At 39.6% G+C, this 25,917-nt stretch overlaps 1 protein-coding gene across 2 annotated transcripts in view; it reads left to right on the top strand.

Annotated features, from left to right (window-relative positions):
* The window catches only part of DTL (denticleless E3 ubiquitin protein ligase homolog), a 69,305-nt gene extending 46,027 nt beyond the window's left edge, over positions 1 to 23,278 (top strand). For both annotated transcript variants that reach the window (XM_054457560.2, XM_063672258.1), the window contains 2 exons: positions 18,680 to 19,512; positions 21,275 to 23,278. In XM_054457560.2, coding sequence (XP_054313535.1) covers positions 18,680 to 19,512; positions 21,275 to 21,373 — 932 coding nt within the window. In that variant the 3' untranslated portion in view covers positions 21,374 to 23,278. The remainder of the gene's footprint in view (positions 1 to 18,679; positions 19,513 to 21,274) is intronic.
* Positions 23,279 to 25,917: the final 2,639 nt, after the last annotated feature.

Raw genomic sequence — 25,917 nt, 5'->3', positions numbered from 1 at the left:
ATCCTGGAAGCCAAGTAAATAAGAGGAGAGAGGGATGAATTTGATTTGATGTTTCTGGCATACCAAATAAGATGAGGCCTAAAAACTGACCAATGGATTAGGCAATTGTAGGGGTTATTTGGTGACCTTAATGAGTGTCATTTTGGTGGTATGATGGTGGTCTGATTGGTGTCATTCATGTGTATGACTTGGGGACTACAAGTATAGACAGTTCTTTCAAGGAGTTTTGTTATAAAGGAAAGAAGAGAAGTGAAGTGGTAGCTGGAGAAAGAAGCAGGGTTGAAGTTTGCTGGGGTTTTTTAAAATAGGAATATAACATTTCACAGTGATTGGCAGGATCGTATAGAGAGGGGGAAATTGATGCAGGGGAATTTGCTGGAGCAATGTTAAGCATGAGGGGATACTATCTGATACACAGTAGGAGGGTAGGCCTTTGCCAGGAACGTGGATAGTTGATCCATAGTAATTGGTGAAAAGGTGGAATATATAAGCATGGTGCAGGTAGGCTACTGAGAGATGGTGGGGAGAGAGGTGGAGAGATGAGATGGCCATAACTTACAGAAGCTTCCTTCTGTTCTGATGTTAAAACATGAATCTGGGTTATTAACTGCGAATGAGGATAAGGGAGAAAGAGAGTAGAGATTTTAGAAGAGATAAGAAAGTCTGAAATTGTCACTGAGAGAATAGAGGAATAAATGGACAGGAAAATATGATTGTTGGGCTTCAAGAGTCAACTTGAGGCTAGCAATAATTAATTGAAAGTGAGCACTCCACATGGTTGTGTGTTTGCTATGTAAGTACAAGTATACTATCGGTAGAGAGCTGGATTTAACCAGGGAGTGGTTTAGCAATGCAAGTGAAGAAGGAAGTTGAGGGTGGATGCAAAGAGGATGATTGTGACTATAGGATATAACCTTGGTAAGGAGGCGTATTAGTCCATTTTCACACTGCTGATAAAGACATACACGAGACTTGGCAATTTACAAAAGAAAGAGGTTTAATGACTTACAGTTCCACATGACTGGAGAGGCCTCACAATTATGGCGGAAGGCAAGGAGGAGCCTTGCCTTAAAAGTAAAAGTCACATTTTACGTGGATGGCGGCAGGCAGAGAGAGAGATTGGGCAGGGAAACTCCCCCTTATAATATTGTCAGATCTCATGAGACTTATTTGCTATCATGAGAACAGCGTGGGAAAGACCTGCCCCCATTATTCAATTACCTCCCACCAGGTGCCTCCCACAACACATGGGAATTCAAGATGAGATTCAGGTGGGGACACAGCCAAACCATATCAGGAGGGAAGTAAGGACGTAATGCGGCCAAGGGATAGTGTGAATGTACTATCAATGGATTGAGGATAAAAGATTGTTGGAATTGAAATACTAAAGGGAGCTGGGAAAATAAGTGGTGATGAGTGGGATGATTGAAATTAAGATAATGGAAGATTTCCAGGTATTGGTAAAAATAAGATAAAGAATAAGTGGCTTAGGAGAGTGAAAGGACAAGATTATTATAGAAGAAGGAGGTTGAGAAACTGAGAAACCAAGGTATTGGAAAGATCATGTACATGGATTTTTTAATCACCATAAATTGACAGATAATGTTGAAGAGAGTAACAGTGAACCAAGAGCAAAAATCTTCAAGCAGTGAGCCACCCACAGTGTGGATCCTCAGGGTATCAATAGATGTGCTGTATACTTGTACTTACATGGTAAACACACAACCATGTGGAATGCTCACTTTCAATTAATTACTGCTAGCCTCAAGTTGACTCTTACTGGCCAACAATCATATTTCCCTGTCCATTTACTCTTATATTCTCTCAGTGACTGTTTCAGACTTTCTTATCTTTAAGCTTGAGTTTTAAGCTTAAAGATTCATTTTACTTCAGCCATCAAGGCCTAAGGTTAATGGGGAATTGAAGGTGAGAAAGGGAAAATATACAGGTTCATTTTTCTAATGACTTATTTAGTTGCTTATAAGATGCAGAACTAGACTTCAGAGGAGTCTTTTGCTCTAAGTCTGGTTTTTGTAGTCTTTGATGGTGCTGCCTTATTTGTTTTTGCTCTTTGCTTTAATTTTTTTTTTTGAGACAAAGTCTCACTCTGTTGCCGAGCCTGGAGTGCAGTGGCATGATCTCGGCTCACTTATTCAAGCAATTCTCCTGCCTCAGCCTCCTGAGTAGCTGGAATTACAGGCGTGCGCCACCATGCCCAGCTAATTTTTGTATTTTTAGTAGAGATGGGGTTTCACCATGTTGGTCAGGCTGGTATCAAACTCCTGACCTCAGGTGATCCACCTGCCTCGGCCTCCCAAAGTGCTGGGATTACAGGTGTAAGCCACCACCGTGCCCGGCCCTAAAAATTTTTTTTCATTAATTTAGTATTACAGTTTAATAAGTCAGCTAGTTCTACAAGAGTGAATAAGATAAATAGCAGTCCACAGACCCTCTGCCTCATAGTTTCCCTTTCCCAGAGGCAACCTCTTTCAAGTCTTTTTGCTGATTCTTTGATATGTATGTCTAGACCTCTAAATAGTTTTGTGCATTTCTATTTATTTTTTACAGTTTTCAGCTTTATTAACTTCTTTCCTTTGTAACATGAGGATTTAACTCCCTTTCCTGTGTCCCACCACTATCAAACCTTCATACTCCTCATCCTCCTAATACAGAGTTATGATTTTGGGTAAATCAAGATACAGCTCAGTTCCTTTTAGTATGCAGTTGTCCCTCAGGGTCCATGGGGGATTGGATCCAGGAACCCCCAACAGATACCAAAGTCTACAGAAGCTCAGATTCGTTATATATGGTATAGTATTCGCGTATAACCTATGTACATTTTCCCATATACTTTTATCATCTCTAGATTACTTAAAATACCTGGTACAGTATAAATGCTATATTAATAGTTGTTGTGCTATATCATTTAGGGAATAATGACAGGAAAGAAAAGTCTATACATGTTTAGTACAGACACAACCATCTTTTTTTGTGTTTTTGTTTTAATATTTTCAATTTGTAGTTAACTGAATGCATGGCTGTGGAACCTAGTATACAGAACTCAAGATACAGAGAGCCAACTATATTTAGAGTTATGTAGTCATTAATACAATCTAATTCTAGAATATTTTCAACACTTAAAATGAGGGTTCCAATTTCTTTTATGTTCTTGTCAACATTTGTTATTGTCCATCTTTTTCATTATACCCATCCTAGCAGGTGTGAATTAGTATCCCATTGTGGTTTTGATTTATATTTTCCTGATGGCCAGTGATGCTGAACATCTTTTCATGTGCTTATTGGCCATTTATATATTTTCCTTGGTGAAATGTCTATGCAGATCTTCTGCCCAAATTTTAATTTGGTTATTTGTCTTTTTATTGTTGAGTTGTAAGCATTCTTTATATATTCTGGACATAAGTCCCTTATTATGTAATGATTTGCAATGATTTATTCTGTGGGTTGTGTTTTTACTTTCTTGATGGTGTCTCTTGACACATGTAACTTTATAATTTTGATGAAGTTCAGTTTATCTGTTTTTTCCTTTGTCACTTATGCTTTTGATGTTAAATCAAAGAAACTATTGCCTATTCTGAGGTAACAAGGATTTACTCCAATGCTTTCTTCTAGTTTTTTAGTTTAGGCCTGTGATTCGTTTTGAGTTTATTTTTGTGTTATGGTGTGAGTTAGGCATTCAAACTTTTTACGTATGGATATTTAACTTTCTCACCATCACTTGTTAAAGAGACTGTTCTTTAGCCCATTGAATTGTCATGGTACCCTTGGTAAAAATCTGCCAAAAATCAATTGACCATAAATGTGAGTGTTTATTTCTGACTTCTCAATTCCATTGATCTATGTGTCTGTCCTTATTATGGTTCTGCATTGTCTTCATTACTGTAGCTTTGTGGTAGGTTTTGAAATCCTACTTCTGTTTTCTTCTTATATTTCAAGATTGTCTTGACTGTTCTGGTTCTCTTTTATACAAATTTTAGGTTCAGCTTGTCATTGTCTGCAAAATACCCAGCTAGGATTTTGATAGGAATTGCAGTGACTGTGTAGATCAGTTATGGGAGTATTGACGTCGTAATAATGTTAAATCTTCTGGTCCATGAACTTGGATGTCTTTCTATTGCCTGTCGTTATATGTACTTTTCTCTCATTTTAGAAAATATAAAAGAATCATATGAGGCCATTAGAGAATACTGATTTAAAAGAAAAGTCATCAGTATTCCCTCCACTTTGACATAATTTTAAATAACATTTCCAGTTATTTTTTGAGGTTTTTCCGTTATACATAGAGATTCTTTTTAACAGAACCATAGTTGTACTGAATACGCATTTGATTTCTCTCAAGCCATCCTACCACTTCAGCCTCCCAATAGCTGGGACTACAGGCACGCTCCACCACACCTGGATAATTTTTGTATTTTTTGTAGAAATGGGGTTTCGCCATGTTGCCCAGGCTGGGCTCAACTCAAGCAATCCACCCACCTCAGTCTCCCAAAGTGCTGGGATTACAGGCATGGGCCACTGCACCCAGCCTTAAGTACTTTCTATGTTATCTTTTTTGCAACACTATTTCAAATACTACACTTGAGTAAGTGTTCCGTAATTTACCTAGCTATTCTACTGTAGTTAAACATTTGTTTCCAATATTTTAAAACTTGAGGTTTTTTCCTCCCTGAATTTAGGGTCCACCTTCCCATTAAAATAAGATTGCTAAAGGTGGAATTCTTGTGTTAATGACTATACCATTTTTTAAAATTTGTGATGAAAAGTATCTTGCTTTTAACTATATACTTTTAGTGTGCCATTAATTATTCTTAGTATTAGAAGCCAAGTCACCAAAAAAGTTACATATTGACCAAATGTGAGTTGTAATAACAACGTTTAGCCATTATTGACTCCTAGCATAATTGTTCTAAGGACCTACTTGGATTATCTCATTTAATTATGAAAACAACTGAAACTGAAGGTCAAGGAAGTTAGACTTGCTTAAAATCTCATAGCTATGAAGTTGTAGAACCAGAGTCTATAACTGAACCCTTGCAGTCTGATTCTAGAACACATGCTCAGAACCACTCTGCAGCACTGCCTTCTTTAGAACCTAACAGAGCAGGCTAGGTGCGGTGGCTCACGCCTGTAATCCCAGCACTTTGGGAGGCCGAGTGGGTGGATCACGAGGTTGGGAGATCGAGACCATCCTGGCTAACATGGTGAAACCCCATCTCTACTAAAAATACAAAAAAATTAGCCAGGCGTGGTGGCACACGCCTGTAGTCCCAGCTACTTGGGAGGCTGAGGCAGGAGAATGGCGTGAACCTGGAAGGCGGAGCTTGCAGTGAGTGGAGATCGCGCCACTGCACTCCAGCCTGAGTGACAGATCAAAACTGTCTCAAAAAAAAAAAAAAAAAGGAACCTAGCAGAGCAAGGCTAAAGTTCAGGTTAAGATCGGAGTAAGAGTTATGCCTAGATTACTCCATTTCTGGGTGATGCTAGGGTTACTCTGAAGAGCACTACGAAGCAACAACCTGACATGGGTGCCAAAGGCTGGCACACTGACCATTCGACTCTCTAAGCCAGCTTCCAGCCACAGATTTGCTGCTTCTAATCACATTGCCATCTTGAAATTCATGTTCGCCTGCTTTCCCAAGCTTCTAATTGCCACGCCAACCTTTCATTGCTGTCCTGGGCTGCTTATCTTCACTTCTGGCCCTGGTTTGTAAACCCCCCCAGTTAATACATTAATTGGAAGGGTTTAAGTGCTAAGACACAGCCTCTTTTCCCCTGCCCTACTTTTCCCAGCTGGCACCTGCTTCATTGCTTACCGCTCTTTCCCTGTGTTTTAGCCAGAGATCTCATAGCACTGTTGAAACCAATAGTCCTCAGTCTTGGCTATGCATCATAGCTACTTGGGGAGCTTTTCAAGTCCGTGTATCCCCAGTGATTGATTCAATGGGACTGGGGTGGAGGCCAAGTACCTGTATTTTTACAAAGCTCCAAGTAGGTCTGTTATGTAGCCAGGATTGAGAACCTCTGGTTTAGGCATTATTGAGTGATAAAGTTGATTATCCTAAAGAGAAGGAAACCTTACCTATTCTGTCTCAGTTGCTTGCTGCAGTCTCACAAGTCAGCAGGATAATTATAGAGTCAATTTTCTGATCCCTAGAACCTCACCTGTATCCTTGTCAGCAGTAATGAAACTTAACAAACATTGTTTAATAATTCCTTACTAGGCACTATAGGGGCACTGAGCCTAAAGATGAGTAAACCATTATTAGCTACCCTCTAGGCTCACAGTCTAGTCTAGGAGGCAGATTCAAAAACTATAGCATACAGCCATTAGCTGTGTAAACAAGGGGCTCTGAGAACCTACTTCCCTGGTGAGAGGAGAGCTCTGTGGGAGAAGAGGAAAGAAGTTGTGAATTCTTCACAACGGAGTTAACATTGTCATCAGAGCCTTGAAACATGAGAAGAATTTCTGCCTGGCAAAAGAGGAGCTGACTTGGCAAGAAAACCACATGAACAAAGAAATGTGACAGTACACAGCTTGTTCAGGAAGCAACTAGTAGTGTCCTGTAACGTGATCCTGGAATAGCACAGTACATGATAAGACTGAAAGGCAGGCTGAGGCCAGATGGCAAACTCTCATATAGAAAGAAGCTGGCTGGGCATTGGTGGCTCACGCCTGTAATCCCAATACTTTGGGAGGCCGAGGTGGGCGCATCACCTGAGGTCAGGAGTTCGGGACTAGCCTTGCCAACATAGCAAAACCCCATCTCTACTAAAAATACAAAATTAGCTGGGCGTGGTGGCACACACCTGTAATCCTACTCAGGAGGCTAAGGCAGGAGAATTGTTTGAATCCAGGAGGCGAAGGTTGCAGTGAGCCAAGATCATGCCACTGCACTCCAGCCTGGGCGACAAGGCAAGACTCTGTCTCAAAAAATAAAGAAGCTGCAAACTGTTAGTAGACTCCATATAATTCTTTGAAGGAACTGACTTCAGGAAGCATTTAGGGCAATAACTCAGTCTATGCTACCATGTCATCAAATCTTATATATTGCTTAAGGTCAATAAGGAGTTGGTCCACTTAAGTAGATGAAGTACTAAAGAAAATGGCATGCCATATTTAAATGTGTAGGCCCATATAATGGCATGCTATGCACCTGTTAAAAATAATGCAGTGCATCTATGTGTACTTACATGAAGAGACGTAAAAATAAAAAAGCAAATTGCAGACCATGTACATATATATATATATAGTATAATCCATTTGTATTTTGGGGTTTTTTAAGGTATGATACATATATACCTTTGTATGTGCTAAGTAGGCACAGAGAAAATTGTGGAATGCACAAGAATGTAAAAGTGAAATGAAAAAGTTGAAAAGAGGATCCTGTTTCTACCCTCTTCCCCTCTGTACTGGTTGAATTTTTTTACCATTAACTTTCATACTGTTATAATCTAGTTACTGTTTAAAAAACACATACACACACACTTAAATTTGACCCAGCGTTTGCTAACCTTCAAAGCTAACAAAATTTCTTCGACCCCCATGGACCACTTCCTCTTTCACCATGACATCCTGAAGGAAGAGGAAATGCCCCAACTTTCCAACACATCAATTTCATACCAGCCTTATCAGTAAATACTTCCAGTGTGTGCCATGTAAGTTTCAGAAACCTAGATACCTGGTTTGTCCCTGTCCCAGCTCTTCCTACTTCCCCAATCCTGCCTTGTTAATCGGCATATTATAGGACTCATAAAATTTTAGGACTTTCTGCCCTAAATGTACACTTTGACCCACTTAAATGGAACAGATGACTGTGGCAGCTGTGCAGTGACTATTGACCTGCACCGAAGAGTGCAGCAAATGAAAACTTCCTTTTCTGCTGAAAAAATAGCTGTTATCAAGCTCTAGAGCATTAGTGTGAGAACCATAACCAGAGGCTTCATGAATAGGTCCCTGTTACTAAGTCCTTTTCATGGCACCTTATGACAAAATGGGGTTTTTCAGTAATGATCCTTATTAAAAGAGCAGTATCATTTTGGCTGGTTCTAAACATATGGTTGATGAGAAAAGTTTAGGCAAAAGTCAATTTGTAGAATTTCTCTCTCAAGGCAAGATTGCTTTAGGAGTGAAAAGCACAGGGTAAAAAAAGGACAGGATAATTAACTGACTAAAGTGAGTACTTGCCAATCTTTATTTATGCTAAAAGAGAGATTGCATTTTTATATCAGCCCCTCCTAAATTCAGCTGGATATAAATGCAATTAGGTAATTAAACTGAATTAAAAATTATAGTTAACAATTCAAAGGCTTTGTGACTGAGAAATAAATAAATGCCCTTGTTATTTGAAGACAGGAATGCTATTTCATCAATCTAGAAAGCTCAGAAGGAAATTGAGAAAGTGTTGTCTGTGGTAGGGCCTGAGAGGGAAGAAGCATGAAGTTCATAAAAATTTGCCTGAAGTACTTGCCATTGTATGTAAACAAAGGGACAGGTACACATAGAGAAGTCCTATTTATTAAGTTTGATTTGATTTACAGAGAGCAAGCACTGAGATTCTGAATGTTTTTTGCCTTGTGGAAAATAGTAGTCATTTGTAAAATAAAGTGGGAAGCCATGTGAGGCCTGATAACCTTAACAAGTAATTGATTGAATGGCTTCTTGTGAAAAGAAAAACTATCTCCTTTAACAGATATAGAATCTGAGTCCAAGGAGATAAAGGGTTATGCCCAAGTCACATAGTAAGTGATTGTGCCAGGTTTTAGATCTGTGCGTTCCTGTTTGAGAGCCCCTGTGCAGTGCCTTTCTGCCCTAGCATTGCTCAAGAGTTTATATAAGAATGCTAATGGCAGCGTTAAATATGTTGTAGAATACCTATACCTTAGAATACATTGTAGCTATTAAAAATGATAAGATAAATCTGTATTAATGTGGGAAATGTTCACAATATATTAAGAAGCAGGTTATTCCTAATTTTAAAATGGACAAAGGGCCTGAATAGACATTTCTCAAAAGAAGACATACAAATGTCCAACAGGTATATGAAAAACTGCTCAACATCACCAATCATCAGGGAAATGTAAATCAAAACCACAATGAGATATCCCCTCACACCTGTTAGGATAGCTTTTATCAAAATGACAAAAGGTAACAAGTATTGGTAAGGATGTGGAGAAAAGGGAACCCTTGTACACTGGTGGGAATGTAAATTAGTATAGCCATTATGGAAAACAGAATGGCAGCTTCTCAAAAAATTAAAAATAGAACTACCATATGATCCAGCAATTTCACTTTTGGGTATATATCAAAAAAAAATGATAGCAGTATGTGGAAGCGATACCTGCACTCCAATGTTCACTGCAGCACTGTTCGCGATAGCCAAGATACGGAATCACCTAAGTATTCATCAACAGATAAAGACAATATGATGTATATACACAATGGACTACTATTCAACCTTGAAAAAGAAGAAAGTTAATGTCATTTACAACAACAGGGATGAACCTGAAAGACATTATGCTAGGAGAAATAAGCCAGACAGAGAAAGACAAATACTGCATGATCTCACTTACTTGTGGAATCTTAAAAAGTTGAACTCATAGGAGCAGAGAGTAGAATAACGTACTATGTACTTGAAAATTGCTGAGTAGATTTTAAATGTTCTCACCACAAAAATATATGAAGTGATGTTAATTGGCTTGATTTAATCATTCTACAATGTATGCATGTATCAAAACATCACATTATAGCCAATAATTTTGTATCCTTTGCCCACCGATTTGCCTGAAGATGACCATGGAACCCAATTCTAGTGAAAGAAATGTAAGCAAACATTTCATTTCTAGGGCAACTTCCAGAAAACCTTTTGATTTTCTGACAAAGAAAGACTAAGTTGGAAGTACCCAAAGCCCATTTACTCATCTTTCTTCTTTCTACCTGGTACATGAAATTTATGCTTGGAGGTATAGCAGCCACATTGCAATTAGGAGGTGACAAATGTTATAACAAAACAAAATTCTGGAAATGATGGAGCAGAAAGGGAGAAAAATCCCAGGTCTCTGACAGCACTGGGTCTGGACTTCTACCTTTGGACTTCATATGGGAGAAAATAATACCCACTAGTTCAACCCTCTGTAGTCTGCCTTCTCTTTGCCACTAAATGCATTCCTAACATATACTCTTGGAATTTCCCAGGTGTTCAAGAACTTACTATGAACCTTTTCCTATCCACCATTCCTTGAAGCACTTGAGCAACCATGGCCTTGTATCCAGAAAAAAAGATAATTAAAGATTTCTAAAAAAAAAAAATAATAAATAAATAAATAAATTTACTTGAGATAAAAGATTATGAAATAGTATATATATAGTGATCTCTCCTTTTTTTTTTAAATTTCAATAGTTTTGGGGGAACCGGTGATGTTTGATTACATGGATAGGTACTTTAGTGGTGATTTCTGAAATTTTGGTGCACCCATCACCCAAGTGGTGTACGCTATAACCAATGTGTAGTCTTTTATCCCTTACCTCCCTCCCACCTTGAGTCCCCAAAGTCCATTGTATCATTCTTATGCCTTTGCGTCCTCATAGCTTAGCTCCCACTTGTAAGTGAGAACATATGATGTTTGGTTCCATTCTTGAGCTACTTCACTTAGAATAATGGTCTCCAGGCCAGGCGCAGTGGCTCATGCCTGTAATCCTAGCACTTTGGGAGGCCAAGGCGGGTGGATCACCTGAGGTCAGGAATTCAAGACCAGCCTGGCCAACATAGTGAAGCCCCCTCTCTACTAAAAATACAAAACTTAGGCGTGGTGATGCATGCCTGTAGTCCCAGCTACTTGGGAGGCTGAGGCAGGAGAATTGCTTGAACCTGGGAGATGGAGGTTGAGATTGCAGCAAGCCAAGATCGTGCCACTGCACTCCAGCCTGGGTAACAGAACGAGACTTCATCTAAAAAAAAAAAAAGATAATGGTCTCCAACTCCATCCTGGTTCCTACAAATGCCATTATTTCAATTCCATTTTATGGCTAAGTAGTATTCCATGATATATATATACACCACGTTTTCTTTATCCACTTGTTGATTGAAGGGCATTTGGGCTGGTTCCACATTTTTGCAGTTGCAAATTATGTTGCTATAAACATGCATGTGCAAGTGTCTTTTTCATATAATAACTTTTTTTTCCTCTGGGTAGATACCCAGTAGTGGGATTGCTGGATCAAATAGTAGATCTACTTTTAGTTCTTTACAGACTCTCTGTACTGTTTTCCATAGTGGTTGTACTAGTTTACATTCCCACCAGCAGTGTAAAAGTGTTCCCTTTCCACCACATCCCCCCCAATTATCGCCATTCTTGCAGGAGTAAGGTGGTATTGCATTGCGGTTTTGATTTACATTTCCCTGATTATTAGTGATGTTGAGCATTTTTTCATAAGTTTGATGGCCCTGTGTATATCTTTTTTTTGAGAATTGTCTATTCATGTCCTTAGCCCACTTTTTGATGGGATTATTTGTTTTTTTCCTTGCTGATTTTAAAACCGGAAAAGTTCCCTTGTCCCCCTTGAAGGGCGTGCGATGAGGGTGTGGCTCCCTTCTTCAGTGCCCCGCTGTTCAAACCTCTACAGGAGCATACAGATGGGCAGGCTGTGGGGCTCCGACCCCACAGCAGTGTCTGGGGGTGAATGTTTACAGCTCCTGAAGCCCCAGTGGGCGTGTGTTACAGTTGTGCTCTTTTAGTTTTGCTGTCTATAGGCGGCTTGTGTTAACCAGCTCTATTAGACCCCTGCCTTATTGCAAGGACAGAGAGCTTTCTGTATCCTGGGGTTCTTGCTTTGGTGTACCGGAAGAATCATATCACATGTGGGCTTTGAGAATTTGAGTGCAAGATTCCACTGAGCAGAAGTAGCTCTCTGCAGATGGGGGAGCCAGAAGGGAAATGGTTTTCCCCTGGATTTGGGCCCTTGGCGGCCCCAGTTCTCCTCCGACTGCCCCGACCAAACTCTGCATCATTCCACTGGTTGATGCCCTGGTGGCCTGCCTGCCTGCCGATGCCTGTCAGTGTGCTCTTCTGCCAGCGTGCTCCTCAACGTCTGCTCGACAACCAGCCACTTGTGTCTTTCTCTGCCGATGTGTTCTTCACAACATCCAGCCACCATGTGTTCCTGCTAGGGTCTTGGGGGATTTTATAGGCACAGGATCGGGGCGTGGCAGGCCAAGGTGGTCTTGGGAAATGCAACATTTGGGCAGGAAATGCCTGTCCTCACCTAGGTCTGTGGGGATGGAGCCCTAGACAGGGATCACACCTTCTTCTACCCAACACTTCCCTTCCCCCATTCCGTATCATTTAAGGAGACCGTGCTCTTCCCTTCCCAGCACTCCCATATCAATTTGTTTGAGTTCCTCGTAGATTCTGGATAATAGTCCTTTGTCGGTTGCATAGATTGTGAAGACTTTCTCCCACTCTGTGGGTTCTTTGTTTACTTTGCTGATTATTTCTTTTGCTGTGCAGAAGCTTTTTAGTTTAATTAAGTCCCATCTATTTATCTTTGTTTTTCTTGCATTTGCTTTTGGGTTCTTGGTCAAGAACTCTTTGCCTAGGCCATGTCTAGAAGAGTTTTTCCCATGTTATCTTCTAGAGTTTTTATGGTTTCAGGTCTTAGACTAAGTCTTTGGTCCATCTGGAGTTGATTTTTGTATAAGGTGAGAGATGAGGATCCAGTTTCATTCTCCTACATGTGGCTTGCCAGTTATCCCAGCTCTGTGTGTTGAATAGGGTGTCCTTTCCCCACCTTATGTTTTTGTTTGCTTTGTTGAAGATTATTTGTCTGTAAGTATTTAGTTTTATTTCTGGTTTCTCTGTTCTATTCCGTTGGTCTATGTGCCTATTTTTATACCAGTACCATGCTGTTTGAGTGACTATAGCCTTGTAGTGTAGTTTGAAGTCAGGTAATGTGATGCCTCCAGATTTGTTCTTTTTGCTTAGTCTTGCTTTGGCTATGTGGGCTGTTTTTTGGTTCCATATGACTTTTCAGATTGTTTTTTCTAGTTCTGTGAAGAACGATGATGGTATTTTGATGGGAATTGCATTGAATTTGTAGATTGCTTTTAGCAGTATAGTTATTTTCACAGCATTGATTCTACCCATCCTTGAGTGTAGGTTGTGTTTTTCCATTTGTTTGTGTCATCTGATTTCTTTCAGCAGTGTTTCCTAGTTTTCCTTGTAGAGGTCTTTTACTTCCTTAGTTAGGTGTATTCCTAGGTTTTGCAGCTATTGTAAAAGGGGTTGAGTTTTTTATTTGATTCGCAGCTTGTTTGCTGTTGCAGTATAGCAGTACTACTGATTTATGTACATTGATTTTGTATCCTGAAACCTAACGGAATTCATTTATCAGATCTAGGAGCTTTTTGGATGAGTTTTTAGGGTTTTCTAGGTATACAATCATATCATTTGCTAACAGTGACAGTTTGACTTCCTCTTTACCAATTTGGATGCCTTTTATTTCTCCTTTTTGACTGGCTGTGGCTGGCTAGGGCTTCCACTACTGTGTTGAATAGAAGTGGTAAAAGTGGGCATCCTTGTCTTTTTCCAGTTCTCATGGGGAATGCTTTCAACTTTTCCCCCTTCAGTATAACGTTGGCTGTGGGTTTGTCATGGATGGCTTTTATTACCTTAAAGTATGTTCCTTCTATGCTGATTTTGCTGAGGGTTTTCATCATAAAGGGATGCTGGATTTTGTCAAATGTTTTTTCTGCTTCTATTGAAGTGATCATGTGTTTTTGTTTTTCTCTTAGACAGAGTTTCGCTCTTGTTGCCCAGGCTGGGGTGCAGTGGCACGATCTCAGCTCACTGCAACCTCCACCACCCAGGTTCAAGGGATTCTCCTGCCTCAGCCTCCCAAGTGGCTGAGATACCACGTCTGGCTAATTTTTGTATTTTTAGATGGGGTTTCACCATGTTGGCCAGGCTGGTCTCAAACTCCTGACCTCAAGTGATCTGCCCTCCTCGGCCTCCCAAAGTGCTGGAATTACAGGCATGAGCCACCGTACCCAGCCTGATTTTTGCTTTTAATTCTGTTTATATGGTGTATCACATGTATTGATTTGTGTACATTAAACTATCCCTGCATCCCTGGTTTGAAATCCATTTGATCATGGTAGATTATCTTTTTGATATACTGTTGGATTTGGTTAGCTATTATTTTGTTGAGGATTTTTGCATCTATGTTCATCAGGGATATTGGTCTGTAGTTTTCTTTTTTGTCATGTCCTTTCCTGGTTTTGGTATTAGAGTGATACTGGCTTCATAGGGTGATTTAGGGAGGATTCCCTCTTTCTCTTTTGGAATGGTTTCAGTAAGATTGGTACCAGTTCTTTGAATGTCTGATAGAATTCAGCAGTGAATCCATCTGGTCCTGGACTTTTTCTTCTTGGCAACTTTTTTATTACCATTTCAATCTCAGTACTTGTTATTGTTCTGTTCAGAGTTCCTGTTTCCTCTTGGTTTAATCTAGGAGGGTTGTATGTTTCCAGGAATTTATCCATCTCCTCTAGGTTTTCTAGTTTGTGAGCATAAATGTGTTCATAGTATCCTTGAATGATCTTTTGTATTTCTGTGGTATTCGTTGTTAATATTTCCTGTTTCATTTCTAATTGAACTTATTTGGATCTTCGCTCTTCTTTTCTTGGTTAATCTCACTAATGGGCTATCAATTTTGTTTATCTTTTCAAAGAACCAGCTTTTTGTTTCATTTATCTTTTGTATTTTGTTGTTGTTGTTTCAGTTTTATTAAGTTCTACTCTGATCTTTGTTATATCTTTCCTCCTCCTGGGTTTGGGTTGGTTTGTTCTTGTTTCTCTAGTTCTTGAGGTGTGACCTTAGATTGTCAATTTGTGCTCTTTCAGACTTTTTGATGTAGGCACTTAATTCTGTGAACTTTCCTCTTAGCACTGCTTTTGCTGTATCTTAGAGGTTTTGTTAGGTTATGTCACTTTTTTAATTCAGTTCAAAGAAGTTTTTAATTTCCAGCTTGATTTTGATTTCATTATTGACCCAAAGATCATTCAGGAGCAGATTATTTAATGTTGCATGGTTCTAAGAATTCCCTTTGGAGTTGATTTCCAATTTTATTCCACTGTGGTCTGAGAGAGTACTTGATATAATTTTGATTTTCTTAAATTTATTGAGACTTGTTTTGTGGCCTATCATATGGTCTCTATCTTGGAGAATGTTCCATGAATGTTCTGATGAATAGAATGTCTATTCTGTAGTTCTTGAGTAGAATGTTCTGTAAATACCTGTTAAGTCCATTTGTTCTAGGGTATAAGTCCATTGTTTCTGTGTTGACTTACTGTATTGAAGTCCCCCACTATGAGATGAGATTCTGTTTTGGTGTATTTCAAGGTTTTGCTCTAAGATTTAGAACTCCTTTTAGCAGTTTTTGTAAACTATGCTGGCTTGGTAGTGGCAAATTCTCTCAGCGTTTGAAAAAGACTTTCATCTTTTCTTCATTTATGAGGCTTAGTTTCACTGGATACAAAATTCTTGGCTGATAATTATTTTGTCAGCTAATAATTATTTAATAAGGCTAAAGATAAGACCTTTATCCCTTCTAGCTTGTAGGGTATCTACTGTTAATCTGATAGGTTTTTCCTTTACAGGTTACCTGATGCTTTTGCCTCCCAGCTCTTAAGATTTTTTCCTTCATCTTGACTTTAGATAACTTGATGACTGGGTGCCTAGGTGATGATCTTTTTGTGATGAATTTCCTGGGTGTTCTTTGAGCTTCTTGTATTTGAATGTCTAGATCTCGAGCAAGGCCAGAGAAGTTTTTATTCTTTTGCCTTTGTCTTTGTTGGATTGGGTTAATTCAAGAGCCTTGTCTTTGAGCTCCGAAATTCTTTCTTCTACTTGTTTGGTTCTATTGTTAAAACTTTCCAGTGCATTTTGCATTTCTCTAAATGTGTCTTTCATTTCCAGAAGTCATGATCGTTTTTTATTTATGATATCTATTTCTCTGGAGATTTTTTTCATCTACATCCTGTTTTGTTTTGTTTTTAAATTTAAGTTGGTTTTCACCTTTCTCTGGTGCCTCCTTGAGTAGCTTAATAATTGACCTTCTAAATTCTTTTCTGGCAATTCAAAGATTTATTATTGGTTTGGATCCATTGCTGGTGAGCTAGTGTAATCTTTTAGGGGTGGTTATAGAACCTTGTTTTGTCATATTACCAGAATTGTTTTTCTGGTTCCTTCTCGTTTGGGTGGACTATGTCAGAAGAAAGATCTGGGACTCAATGTGTGCTGTTTAAATTCTTTTGTCCCACAGAGTGATCCCTTGGTGTGGTGCTCTCCCCTTTCCCTAGGGGTGGGGCTTTCTGAGAGCTGGATTGCAGTGATTGTTATCGCTCTTCTGGGTCGAGCCACCCAGCAGAGCTACTGGGTTCTAGGCTGGTACTGGAGAGTGTCTGCTAAGAGTCCTGTGATGTGATCTGTCTTCAGGTCTGTATGCCACGGATACCAGCACCTGCTCTGATGGAGGTGGTAGGAAGGGAGTGAAGTGGACTGTGTGAGAGTACTTGGTTGTAGTTTTATTTGGTGTACTGGTTGTCTTGAATGCTAGTTATACTAGCACTGAAGTTATTACATGGACAGACTCAGGACTTCTGGTTGGCCAAGATGTTACAGGCAGTAGAATTAGCTATTATTTTCTCCTTTCTTGGAGCAGGGTTGTTCTGTTGAATTGCTGTAATGGCTTGAATTGTTTGGCCTCCAGCCAGGAGGTGGCGCTTTCAAGACAGTGTCAACTGCAGTAGTATAGCGGGGGATATTAGCTTGCCCTGCGGTTGCCTGGATAGGTTTTCGGGTTTCTCAGGCAATGGGCAGGGCCCCACGAGTTTATGTCTTTTGTTTGTCTTTTGCTTACGGCTACCAGGGCGGTTAGGGAAAGATCATCTGGTGGGGGCAGGGATAGTGTGTCTGAGCTCAGACTCCTTGGGCAGGGCTTGCTGTGGCCTCTGGGCGATGGGAGTGGTGGTTAACAGGCCAATGGAGTTATGTTCTAAGGGAGATTATGGCTGCCTCTGCTGCTTCATACACATCACCAGGGAAATAGGGGAAAGCCGGCAGTGACAGGCCACAGCCAGCAAGGCCAGTCTCACTCCTGCCGTGCTTCCCCAACAGCCAACAAAACCAAATTTATATCCGTGCCTCCAGTGCACAGGGTGGAGATCTTGCCCTAGACTACAAACCTCCGTGCCAAGAAAGCAAGCAGGGCTTTTAGGCCTTGTCCATCTGCCTGCCACAGCTTCTGTGCTCATATCTGCACTTACTGTTTGTCCCACCCCCTACAGATTCTGCCCAGGAAAATTCACGCTCAGTTGAAATCATTACAAAGTTCAGCTGAAAGTCTCCTTCTCCCTATGGTCCTTCCCCAGTTCCATTGGCTGCCCTCGCCAAAGATCCCTGTGAGATAGTCAGAAATGGTTTCCCTGGGGACCAGGAGTGCCTACAGGGCTCTTCCTGCTGTTTCTTCTACTTTTATATTTTGTTTGGCCTTCTAAATTCATTTCAGTTATCCTTCTCCCATGATCTGGATTTTCAGGTTCCCTAGTGAGGATGTGTGCAGAAATGGACTTTACCCCTCTCACACTGTTTTTTGTTTGTTTGTTTGTTTTGAAATGGAGTCTCGCTGTCAGGCTGGAGTGCAGTGCATGCGATCTTGGCTCACTGCAACTTCCACCTCCCAGGTTCAAGCGATTCTTCTGCCTCAGCCTCCTGAGTAGCTGGGACTACAGGTGCACACCACCATGCCTGGCTAATTTTTGTATTTTTAGTAGAGACAGGGTTTCACCATGTTGGCCAGGCTAGTCTTGAACTCCTGACCTCAAGTGATCCACCCACCTCGGCCTCCCATAGTGCTGGGATTACAGGCATGAGCCACCACGCCCGGCCACCCTCTCACACTTTGGACCTTGAGAGCTTGTTTGGAGGTTCTAGCAGGGGAGCACATTTACTCGTATACCCTTGACTGAACACCGGTTCTTCTCTATCAGGGATGGTTGTCCTCTTTGACCAAGCGCACAGCTTCAGAAGCCCTCTCACACTTTGGGCACTCAATTTTTCTGCTGTCTTGTGGATTGTGCAGCAGCAAGCCACTTCTTTCAAAGGATCTGTTAATTCTTTTGTTTTTTCTGGTATGTTCCTGCGATAGTTCTTGGAGCCAAAGTTCACTATGTGAGTCTCCACATGCTCTTCTGTCTGTCTGAGTGGCAAATTAGTCCTGCCTCCTGTCTGCCACTTTCCCCTTATATCGGTCTCATTTTTGTAAAGAAAAAAGTTGAGATGTATAGTATGTATCACATGCACAAATATAGAAAGTATGCTAAATATGGTTTACCTAAGTGCTTTAAATTTTTTCTCTTTATGTTTTTTGGTATTGTCAATTTTTACAAGTATATATTTTATAATGGGATAGCTGGGAGGTTGGTGATTCGGAAAAGAGAAAGGAAAATGATAAAAGGGTGTGGTTGGAATCAAGTGATGTATATAACCTACTTACTGGCAAATTGACCCTTAGATAATTAGGTTAACTATGATTTTACTTGATGAGAATTTAGGGACTTTGTATGGCTTTCACTTCTGATTTTCATGATCCTCTCCTCTTTTTCAGTAACAGTAACGAGTAGCCAGAGTACTCCTGCCAAAGCCCCCAGGGTAAAGTGCAATCCATCCAATTCTTCCCCGTCATCCGCAGCTTGTGCCCCAAGCTGTGCTGGAGACCTCCCTCTTCCTTCAAATACTCCTACGTTCTCTATTAAAACCTCTCCTGCCAAGGCCCGGTCTCCCATCAATAGAAGAGGCTCTGTCTCCTCCGTCTCTCCCAAGCCACCTTCATCTTTCAAGATGTCAATTAGAAACTGGGTGACCCGAACACCTTCCTCATCACCACCCATCACTCCACCTGCTTCCGAGACCAAGATCATGTCTCCAAGAAAAGCCCTTATTCCCGTGAGCCAGAAGTCATCCCAAGCAGAGGCTTGCTCTGAGTCTAGAAATAGAGTAAAGAGGAGGCTAGACTCAAGCTGTCTGGAGAGTGTGAAACAAAAGTGTGTGAAGAGTTGTAACTGTGTGACTGAGCTTGATGGCCAAGTTGAAAATCTTCATTTGGATCTGTGCTGCCTTGCTGGTAACCAGGAAGACCTTAGTAAGGACTCTCTAGGTCCTACCAAATCAAGCAAAATTGAAGGAGCTGGTACAAGTATCTCAGAGCCTCCGTCTCCTGTCAGTCCGTATGCTTCAGAAAGCTGTGGAACGCTACCTCTTCCTTTGAGACCTTGTGGAGAAGGGTCTGAAATGGTAGGCAAAGAGAATAGTTCCCCAGAGAATAAAAACTGGTTGTTGGCCATGGCAGCCAAACGGAAGGCTGAGAATCCATCTCCACGAAGTCCATCATCTCAGACACCCAATTCCAGGAGACAGAGCGGAAAGACATCACCAAGCCCGGTAAGTCAGCAGTGGTGGGAAGATACATTTCCTAACTTAAAAGGGGCCAGGCACCCGGATGTCTGAAGTCAGGATGCTTTTTTTTTTTTTTTTTTTTTTAAGAAAGAAATCTATTTATTCCTAGTGCTGCCAAATTCAGCACATAAATACAAAACAAATTTTGCATGGGCCATATTTTTACTAAAATTTTTTTATGCTAAGAAACTATTTTTGCTTGTCTGAAATTCAAATGTAACTGAATGGGCTGTATTTTATCTGGCAACTCTACTTCCATTAAAATCCCTCCTGTCAGGGTCCATACTCCTCAGCCCTGTTGCCTGATTCCACTAAAGCCTTCATCATGCTCCAGGATATCAATTCAAAAATATCTCCCCTCTCCTGTTAGACAGTATGCCGTCCTCTTTTTATAGATAAAGCTGTTGTTCATGGGAAAGTTGCCAACATCCATAAGTAGATTTCCAGTTTGTAATTACATTTTGTGATTATTTAAAATACAGTGAAACTTAGATACTTAGAAAACAATTTGAGTGCAGAATCTTTCTAGATTTTTATGACTTCTCCCCAATCTTTTATAATCATTTTCCCACACCACAGTAATACTTTTGACACCTATATCTATTCTTTTTAACATTCAGTGTAGTGTCACTTACCTTTTTAGGACTCATTTCATTGACTGACTTAATATTTAAATTAGATAATATCAGTCATCAGTGATTGCTGGCAGAAATAGGTTTGTGAACCTTGAAAAACAAGATTCATTACAGTGGTGGAGGCAGAAGTAGCTGAGTGCATTGGGTGAGCTATGGGCACCAGTCAGAGAGAATAAAAAGCTTCTATTGTTTGCATGTGAAGGGGAGATGGGTTAAGGAAGTTTCCACCGTACTTCACAGTAGCTCTTGTGGCGGGATGATTGAAATAGAATCCAGAATCATGATCAGCATCATCTGCCATTTTAAAGGGCAGAAGCTAGATAACCAACCTTAGGCCAGTTTTAGTTTAATAAGTGTTCATAACCCCCATCTGCTCTCATGAAGACCTATCCCATAATTTTAGAAAAATAAACTGATAGATTTTAAAGACAACTTAGTACACAAACTGCAATCAAGACCTTGCTGTAGAAAGTGGAGAAAAAAGACAGTTATAAGGAATCTTTCCTTCTCTCAAAATTATGACTGCTCTTTATCCCTAGCCAAAATTTCTATTTTTTTTTCAAGGGAGCTGGTCTCAGCTACGTGTTAGCAGAAAAGTAGTTTCAATGAAAAACTATTTTCACTGATACATAAATCTTAAAATCTTTAAAAAGTAGAAATAGTGTGCTGGTCTTATAATTTATTTGAAGCTAACATTTCTTACAAATTTTTTACCTTTATATGATGATAATGTCAACCTTCAGAAGAGAGTAACATCTTCCATTTGAATACCTATCTTGTTTATAAATTGGGGGGGGCTGATTTATTACTTTATTTCAAAAAGGATAGTAATTGTAACTTCTTTGTTTCTTATTAGGAGACTTAGCTAGTAAATGTTTTCTATTCACATAAGAAGTCTATGCCTTCTTTCCCTACATATCATCTGTTAAGTTTTTACTATAGTCAGTACAAATCAGCCAAAAGAGACATTGCCATTGAAAGTATTTGGAGCTGAAAGCAGGCTAACTAAACAATGAAATTTCTGGCAGCCTAATTTAAGGTATGCCTTAGTAATAACTTGGTAACAGTTGAACTTCAAGGAAATCTCTGAAATCTAAACTTTCTTCTTCTAGGTCACCATCACTCCCAGCTCCATGAGGAAAATCTGCACATACTTCCATAGAAAGTCCCAGGAGGACTTCTGTGGTCCTGAACACTCAACAGAATTATAGATTCTAATCTGAGTGAGTTACTGAGCTTTGGTCCACTAAAACAAGCTGAGCTTTGGTCCTCTAAAACAAGATGAAAAATACAAGAGTGACTCTATAACTCTGGTCTTTAAGAAAGCTGCCTTTTCATTTTTAGACAAAATCTTTTCAATGCTGAAATGTACCTAATCTGGTTCTACTACCATAATGTATATGCAGCTTCCCGAGGATGAATGCTGTGTTTAAATTTCATAAAGTAAATTTGTCACTCTAGCATTTTGAATGAATAGTCTTCACTTTTTAAATTATTCATCTTCTCTACAATAATGACATCCCAGTTCATGGAGGCAAAAAACAAGTTTCTTGTTATCCTGAAACTTTCTATGCTCAGTGGAAAGTATCTGCCAGCCGCAGCATGAGGCCTGTGAAGGCTGACTGAGAAATCCTCTGCTGAAGACCCCTGGTTCTGTTCTGCCTCCAACATGTATAATTTTATTTGAAATACATAAGTCTTTTCACTATGCTTTTGTGGGGTTTTTTTTAAGTATGTGTAAAAATGTGATGTTCAGATAAGTACATTTATATCAGTTCAGTGTTAAAATGCAATCTCGAGTTAAAGTCATCTTTATTTTAAATGCAGTGATAAATGTCAATTCTTTGGAGAAACTAGGAGAACAATAACAGAAAGCTGTGTTTGTCTTTTTTCTCTCAAATATATCTCCCGTATGAGATTTCAGGTCCCCATGTTTTCACCAAGCAATCTGCTATGTCAGCCAACCCAACATCACTTTCTACAGGAGGTTATGGTTTTTGCCATTTACTAGAGGAAGATGTTTTATAAAATCAATTTGGGGTTTGAATTCAGGTGCAGTCATCAGTTCTTTAGGGGCTGCAATGTTTTAAAAAAAATAAGTCATCAGATTTTAAGAAAAAAGTGATGATTTCTTATTGATATTTTTGTAACAGAATATAGCTCTTAACTGAAAATCCAGAACCAGACACATAAATATTGAGTTTCTTTTCACGTACATAAAAAGCAATAGCCTTTTAGTACAGATAGCCCTGAGCCAAAAAGTAATAGAATTTTCTCTAGATATTTAATACAGAGTGTATAGACTGACTCTAAGTTAATAATGTGCAAAATATCTTAAACATCCCTCCCCTTAATCAAAAATTATGTATCAGTGATCTTGAACCATTGTTTTATATTTTTCACCTTTGTAACCTCATGGAAAGAGGCTTTACGTACTTTCTATGTACTATGTACTTAGAAGGGAGCCTCCTTCCAGTCATGAAACTTCATTTGTTTTATCCATATCCCTGAGGACTATGTAGACTTTATGTCAGTTTTTGTCATTATTTGAAAATCTATTCTGACAACTTTTTAATTCCTTTGATCTCATAAGTTAAAGCTATAACAACTGAAATTGCATGGATCAAGTAAGCATAGTTTCATCCAGGGGGAAAAATAAAAGGAAGCCATAGAATTGCTTTGGTCAAAACCAAGCACACCATAGCCTTAACTGAATATTTAGGAAATCTGCTTAATCTGCTTATATTTGGTGTTTGTTTTTTGACTGTTGGGCTTTGGGAAGATATTATTTACGACCAATATCTGCCAGTAATGCTGTTTATCTCACTTGCTTTGAAAGCCAATGGGGGAAAAAAATCCATGAAAAAGAAAAAGATTGATAAAGTAGATGATTTTGTTTGTATCCCTACACATCTCCTGGCAGCACTACTGAGTGAAATTGGGATACATTTGGCTGTCAGAAATTATACCGAGAGTCTACTGGGTATAACATGTCTCACTTGGAAAGCTAGTACTTTTAAGTGGGTGCCAAAGGTCAACTGTAATGAGATAATTATCCCTGCCTGTGTCCGTGTCAGACTTTGAGCTGATCCTGAATAATAAAGCCTTTTACCTTATCTGATGTCCTTTTCTGAGCTTTTTGCATTACCTAGAAGCAGTCTACACAAAAGAACTATAGTAGTCAAGAATCCTTTCTACTTGTTCATTAAAATGTTTATTCCCAAAGTTATAATCTATTTCAAGCTGAAAGATCTTTTAATAAAAAACATCTTGCTTGGGTCAGACCTTGAGCATTTAAGATGGCTTGGATTACTTGATAAAGCAGGGTGGAGTGATGTAGTTCTTTTTCTAAACAAGTATTTCCAGCACAAACTTTTCTATTCGAATACATTCCAAGCACTATTGCTAGGATCCCATATTAGAGTTTGCTTTTGGCTGTTTCAACATGGGCCCTTAATTAAATTTTGTGAGGATGACTGATTAGTCTCTTCAAATGTCTCTTCATCTGGACTGCATATTTAACTGATGATGGATCAAGACCATGTGTAGCTACTCTTGTGTTGAGGGTCAGCCCATTATCCCCATCCCCAGCCCTAACAGCTTAAAACGGCTTTAACTCCCATCTTGAAATTAGCCTATGGCCATGTTCATAACATAGGTAGTGTGTGGGTTCAACAAATGCTTTTTGAGAACCTGTCGTAGCCAACACACTACTGCTCTTAAGTCTGTTTTCTGCTTTTCCTAGTCCCTAGTTCCTTTTACATTGCTCTTAAACCAAAGGCCAAGTAGTCTCACAGAGAAAAATAAATTCCACAACTAGATAGTGTGGGCAACATTTTACAAATGTGTGTCAGAAGACAGACTGAGTGAAAACATTGTACTAGAAAAACTGAGTTAATTTCCTCCCTATGGCAATTCAACACAAGTGGTTTCTGCTTCATAATTCCATAAAGGCTAAATGTAGGCCCAGTTGAGCTCTTGTTGGTAGATCTCATTGCTTCTCACACAGGTCTTCACAGGGAATTCTTTGCCTGCCCTAGGTTTGGATCATGCCACATTACCAATTAACCCATTACTCATAAAATTCTCAGGGATCATGGTAAAAAAATGGATTATGCATCAGTTCTTTAGATATTGGTTGGAAGTTATAGGCAGGCTGAACACATTCTGTTGGACTTGAGTTAAGTTTAATGCTTTGATGCCTGGAATACGACCCTAGCTTGTTATAAGGTAACCATTTTGTTCCCTAAAGTGGTAGCAAAATCTGTTTTATTTCTGAGCTGTGTTTGAGTGCAAGCTAAAAAGTGTAGGGGTTGTTAAGAAATGATATAAGATAAATTCAGCCTTTAAAAAAGAAATCACCTGAGCATATTAAGCAGCTTGTTTATATTGGTATGCCTGCAGCAAGCATATACATCACAAATGAGAGATATTATGTTATTAAAGAATAGGCTTACTTGATCCCCAAAGTTCATCCCTTGCTAAGCCAGGAAAGAGGATTTTTAGGGTATGCAACCAGGTTCTTTATTTTGAATGTAAAAGGTTTAATATTCCATTTATACTCCATTTCTCTTTAATTTCCTTAACTTGCCACATGCCCCTTTGTTTTGACATTCTGAATAATTTATATTCAAGCCATTTTGTGAAATATGAATAGCACATTTCAAAATGCCTTTGATTGGAAGGCGTTTAAGTCAGCCAACATTTACATATCACCTGGGTGCCAAGCCCTGTGTGTGAGGCACCTGGTCTGCAAAGAGTTCCTTTCTTTATTTTCAGTTGCCAAAGGAGTCGCTTTAATACTTGAGTAGGCCAGAGTCAGCATTTGAGAGAAACAGCAAAGATCAGATTTCAAGTCCTTTGAGTAAAGTTGTTTGTAATCAACTATTATGTAGCAAGTACTGTCTAGAAGCCTACTTTTCCTCCAGGAACTTAATTCAGCAGCTGCTTAGAACTTTTAACTTCTCAAAGTAAAATACTTTTTGGATACATGTTTTTATTATATTCCTTGTAAGGTTATAAATAATGGTTGAAAACATGATCCCTAGTGCCACACTGTCTAGCTTTGAATCCAAGCCCTAACTGTGTCCGTGGACAAGTTACTTAACCCTTCTGTGAATGAGTTTCCTACCTTAAAATGGAATTATGTGGGGCCCGGACACAGTGGCGTATGCCTGTAATCCCAGCACTTTGGGAGGCCGAGGTGGGCAGATCACAAGGTCAGGCGATTGAGATCACCCTGGCCAACATGGTGAAACCCCATCTCTACTAAAAATACAAAAATTAGCTGGGCTTGGTGGTGCATGCCTGTAATCCCAGCCACTCGGGAGGCTGAGGCAGGAGAATCCCTTGAACCAGGGAGTCAAGTGGTTGCAGTGAGCCGAGATTGTGCCACTGCACTCCAGCCTGATGACAGAGCGAGACTCCATCTAAAAAAAAAAAAGGATTTTTGTGGTTATTACATGTAAAGCTCTTAGGACAGTGCCTGGCACATAATACCTAATGTTTTATTGAACAGTTGCTGTTAGCTGTTAAGTATGGAGGGCAAGGGTTATTATCTATATTCGATACATGGACATAAAAGTTTAGCTCATTCCTGTTCCCTTTCCACTAACAGCTGCAGTCTGCAAAGGTCTTCGCAAATCAGAATCAACTGGTAATTAAAAAACAACAACAAAAGCATAAATGTTGCCTGGGCCTCCCAGTCCCAGCACTTTTCAAAAGGAGCAAGTAGGTCTGTGGGGAAAAATCAAGT

The sequence above is a fragment of the Pongo pygmaeus genome, chromosome 1, assembly GCF_028885625.2.
Source record: "Pongo pygmaeus isolate AG05252 chromosome 1, NHGRI_mPonPyg2-v2.0_pri, whole genome shotgun sequence".
Classification (NCBI taxonomy): Eukaryota; Metazoa; Chordata; class Mammalia; order Primates; family Hominidae; genus Pongo; species Pongo pygmaeus.
The sequence above is the reverse complement of the archived record's forward strand: the minus strand, read 5'-3'. Positions and strand labels throughout refer to the sequence as shown.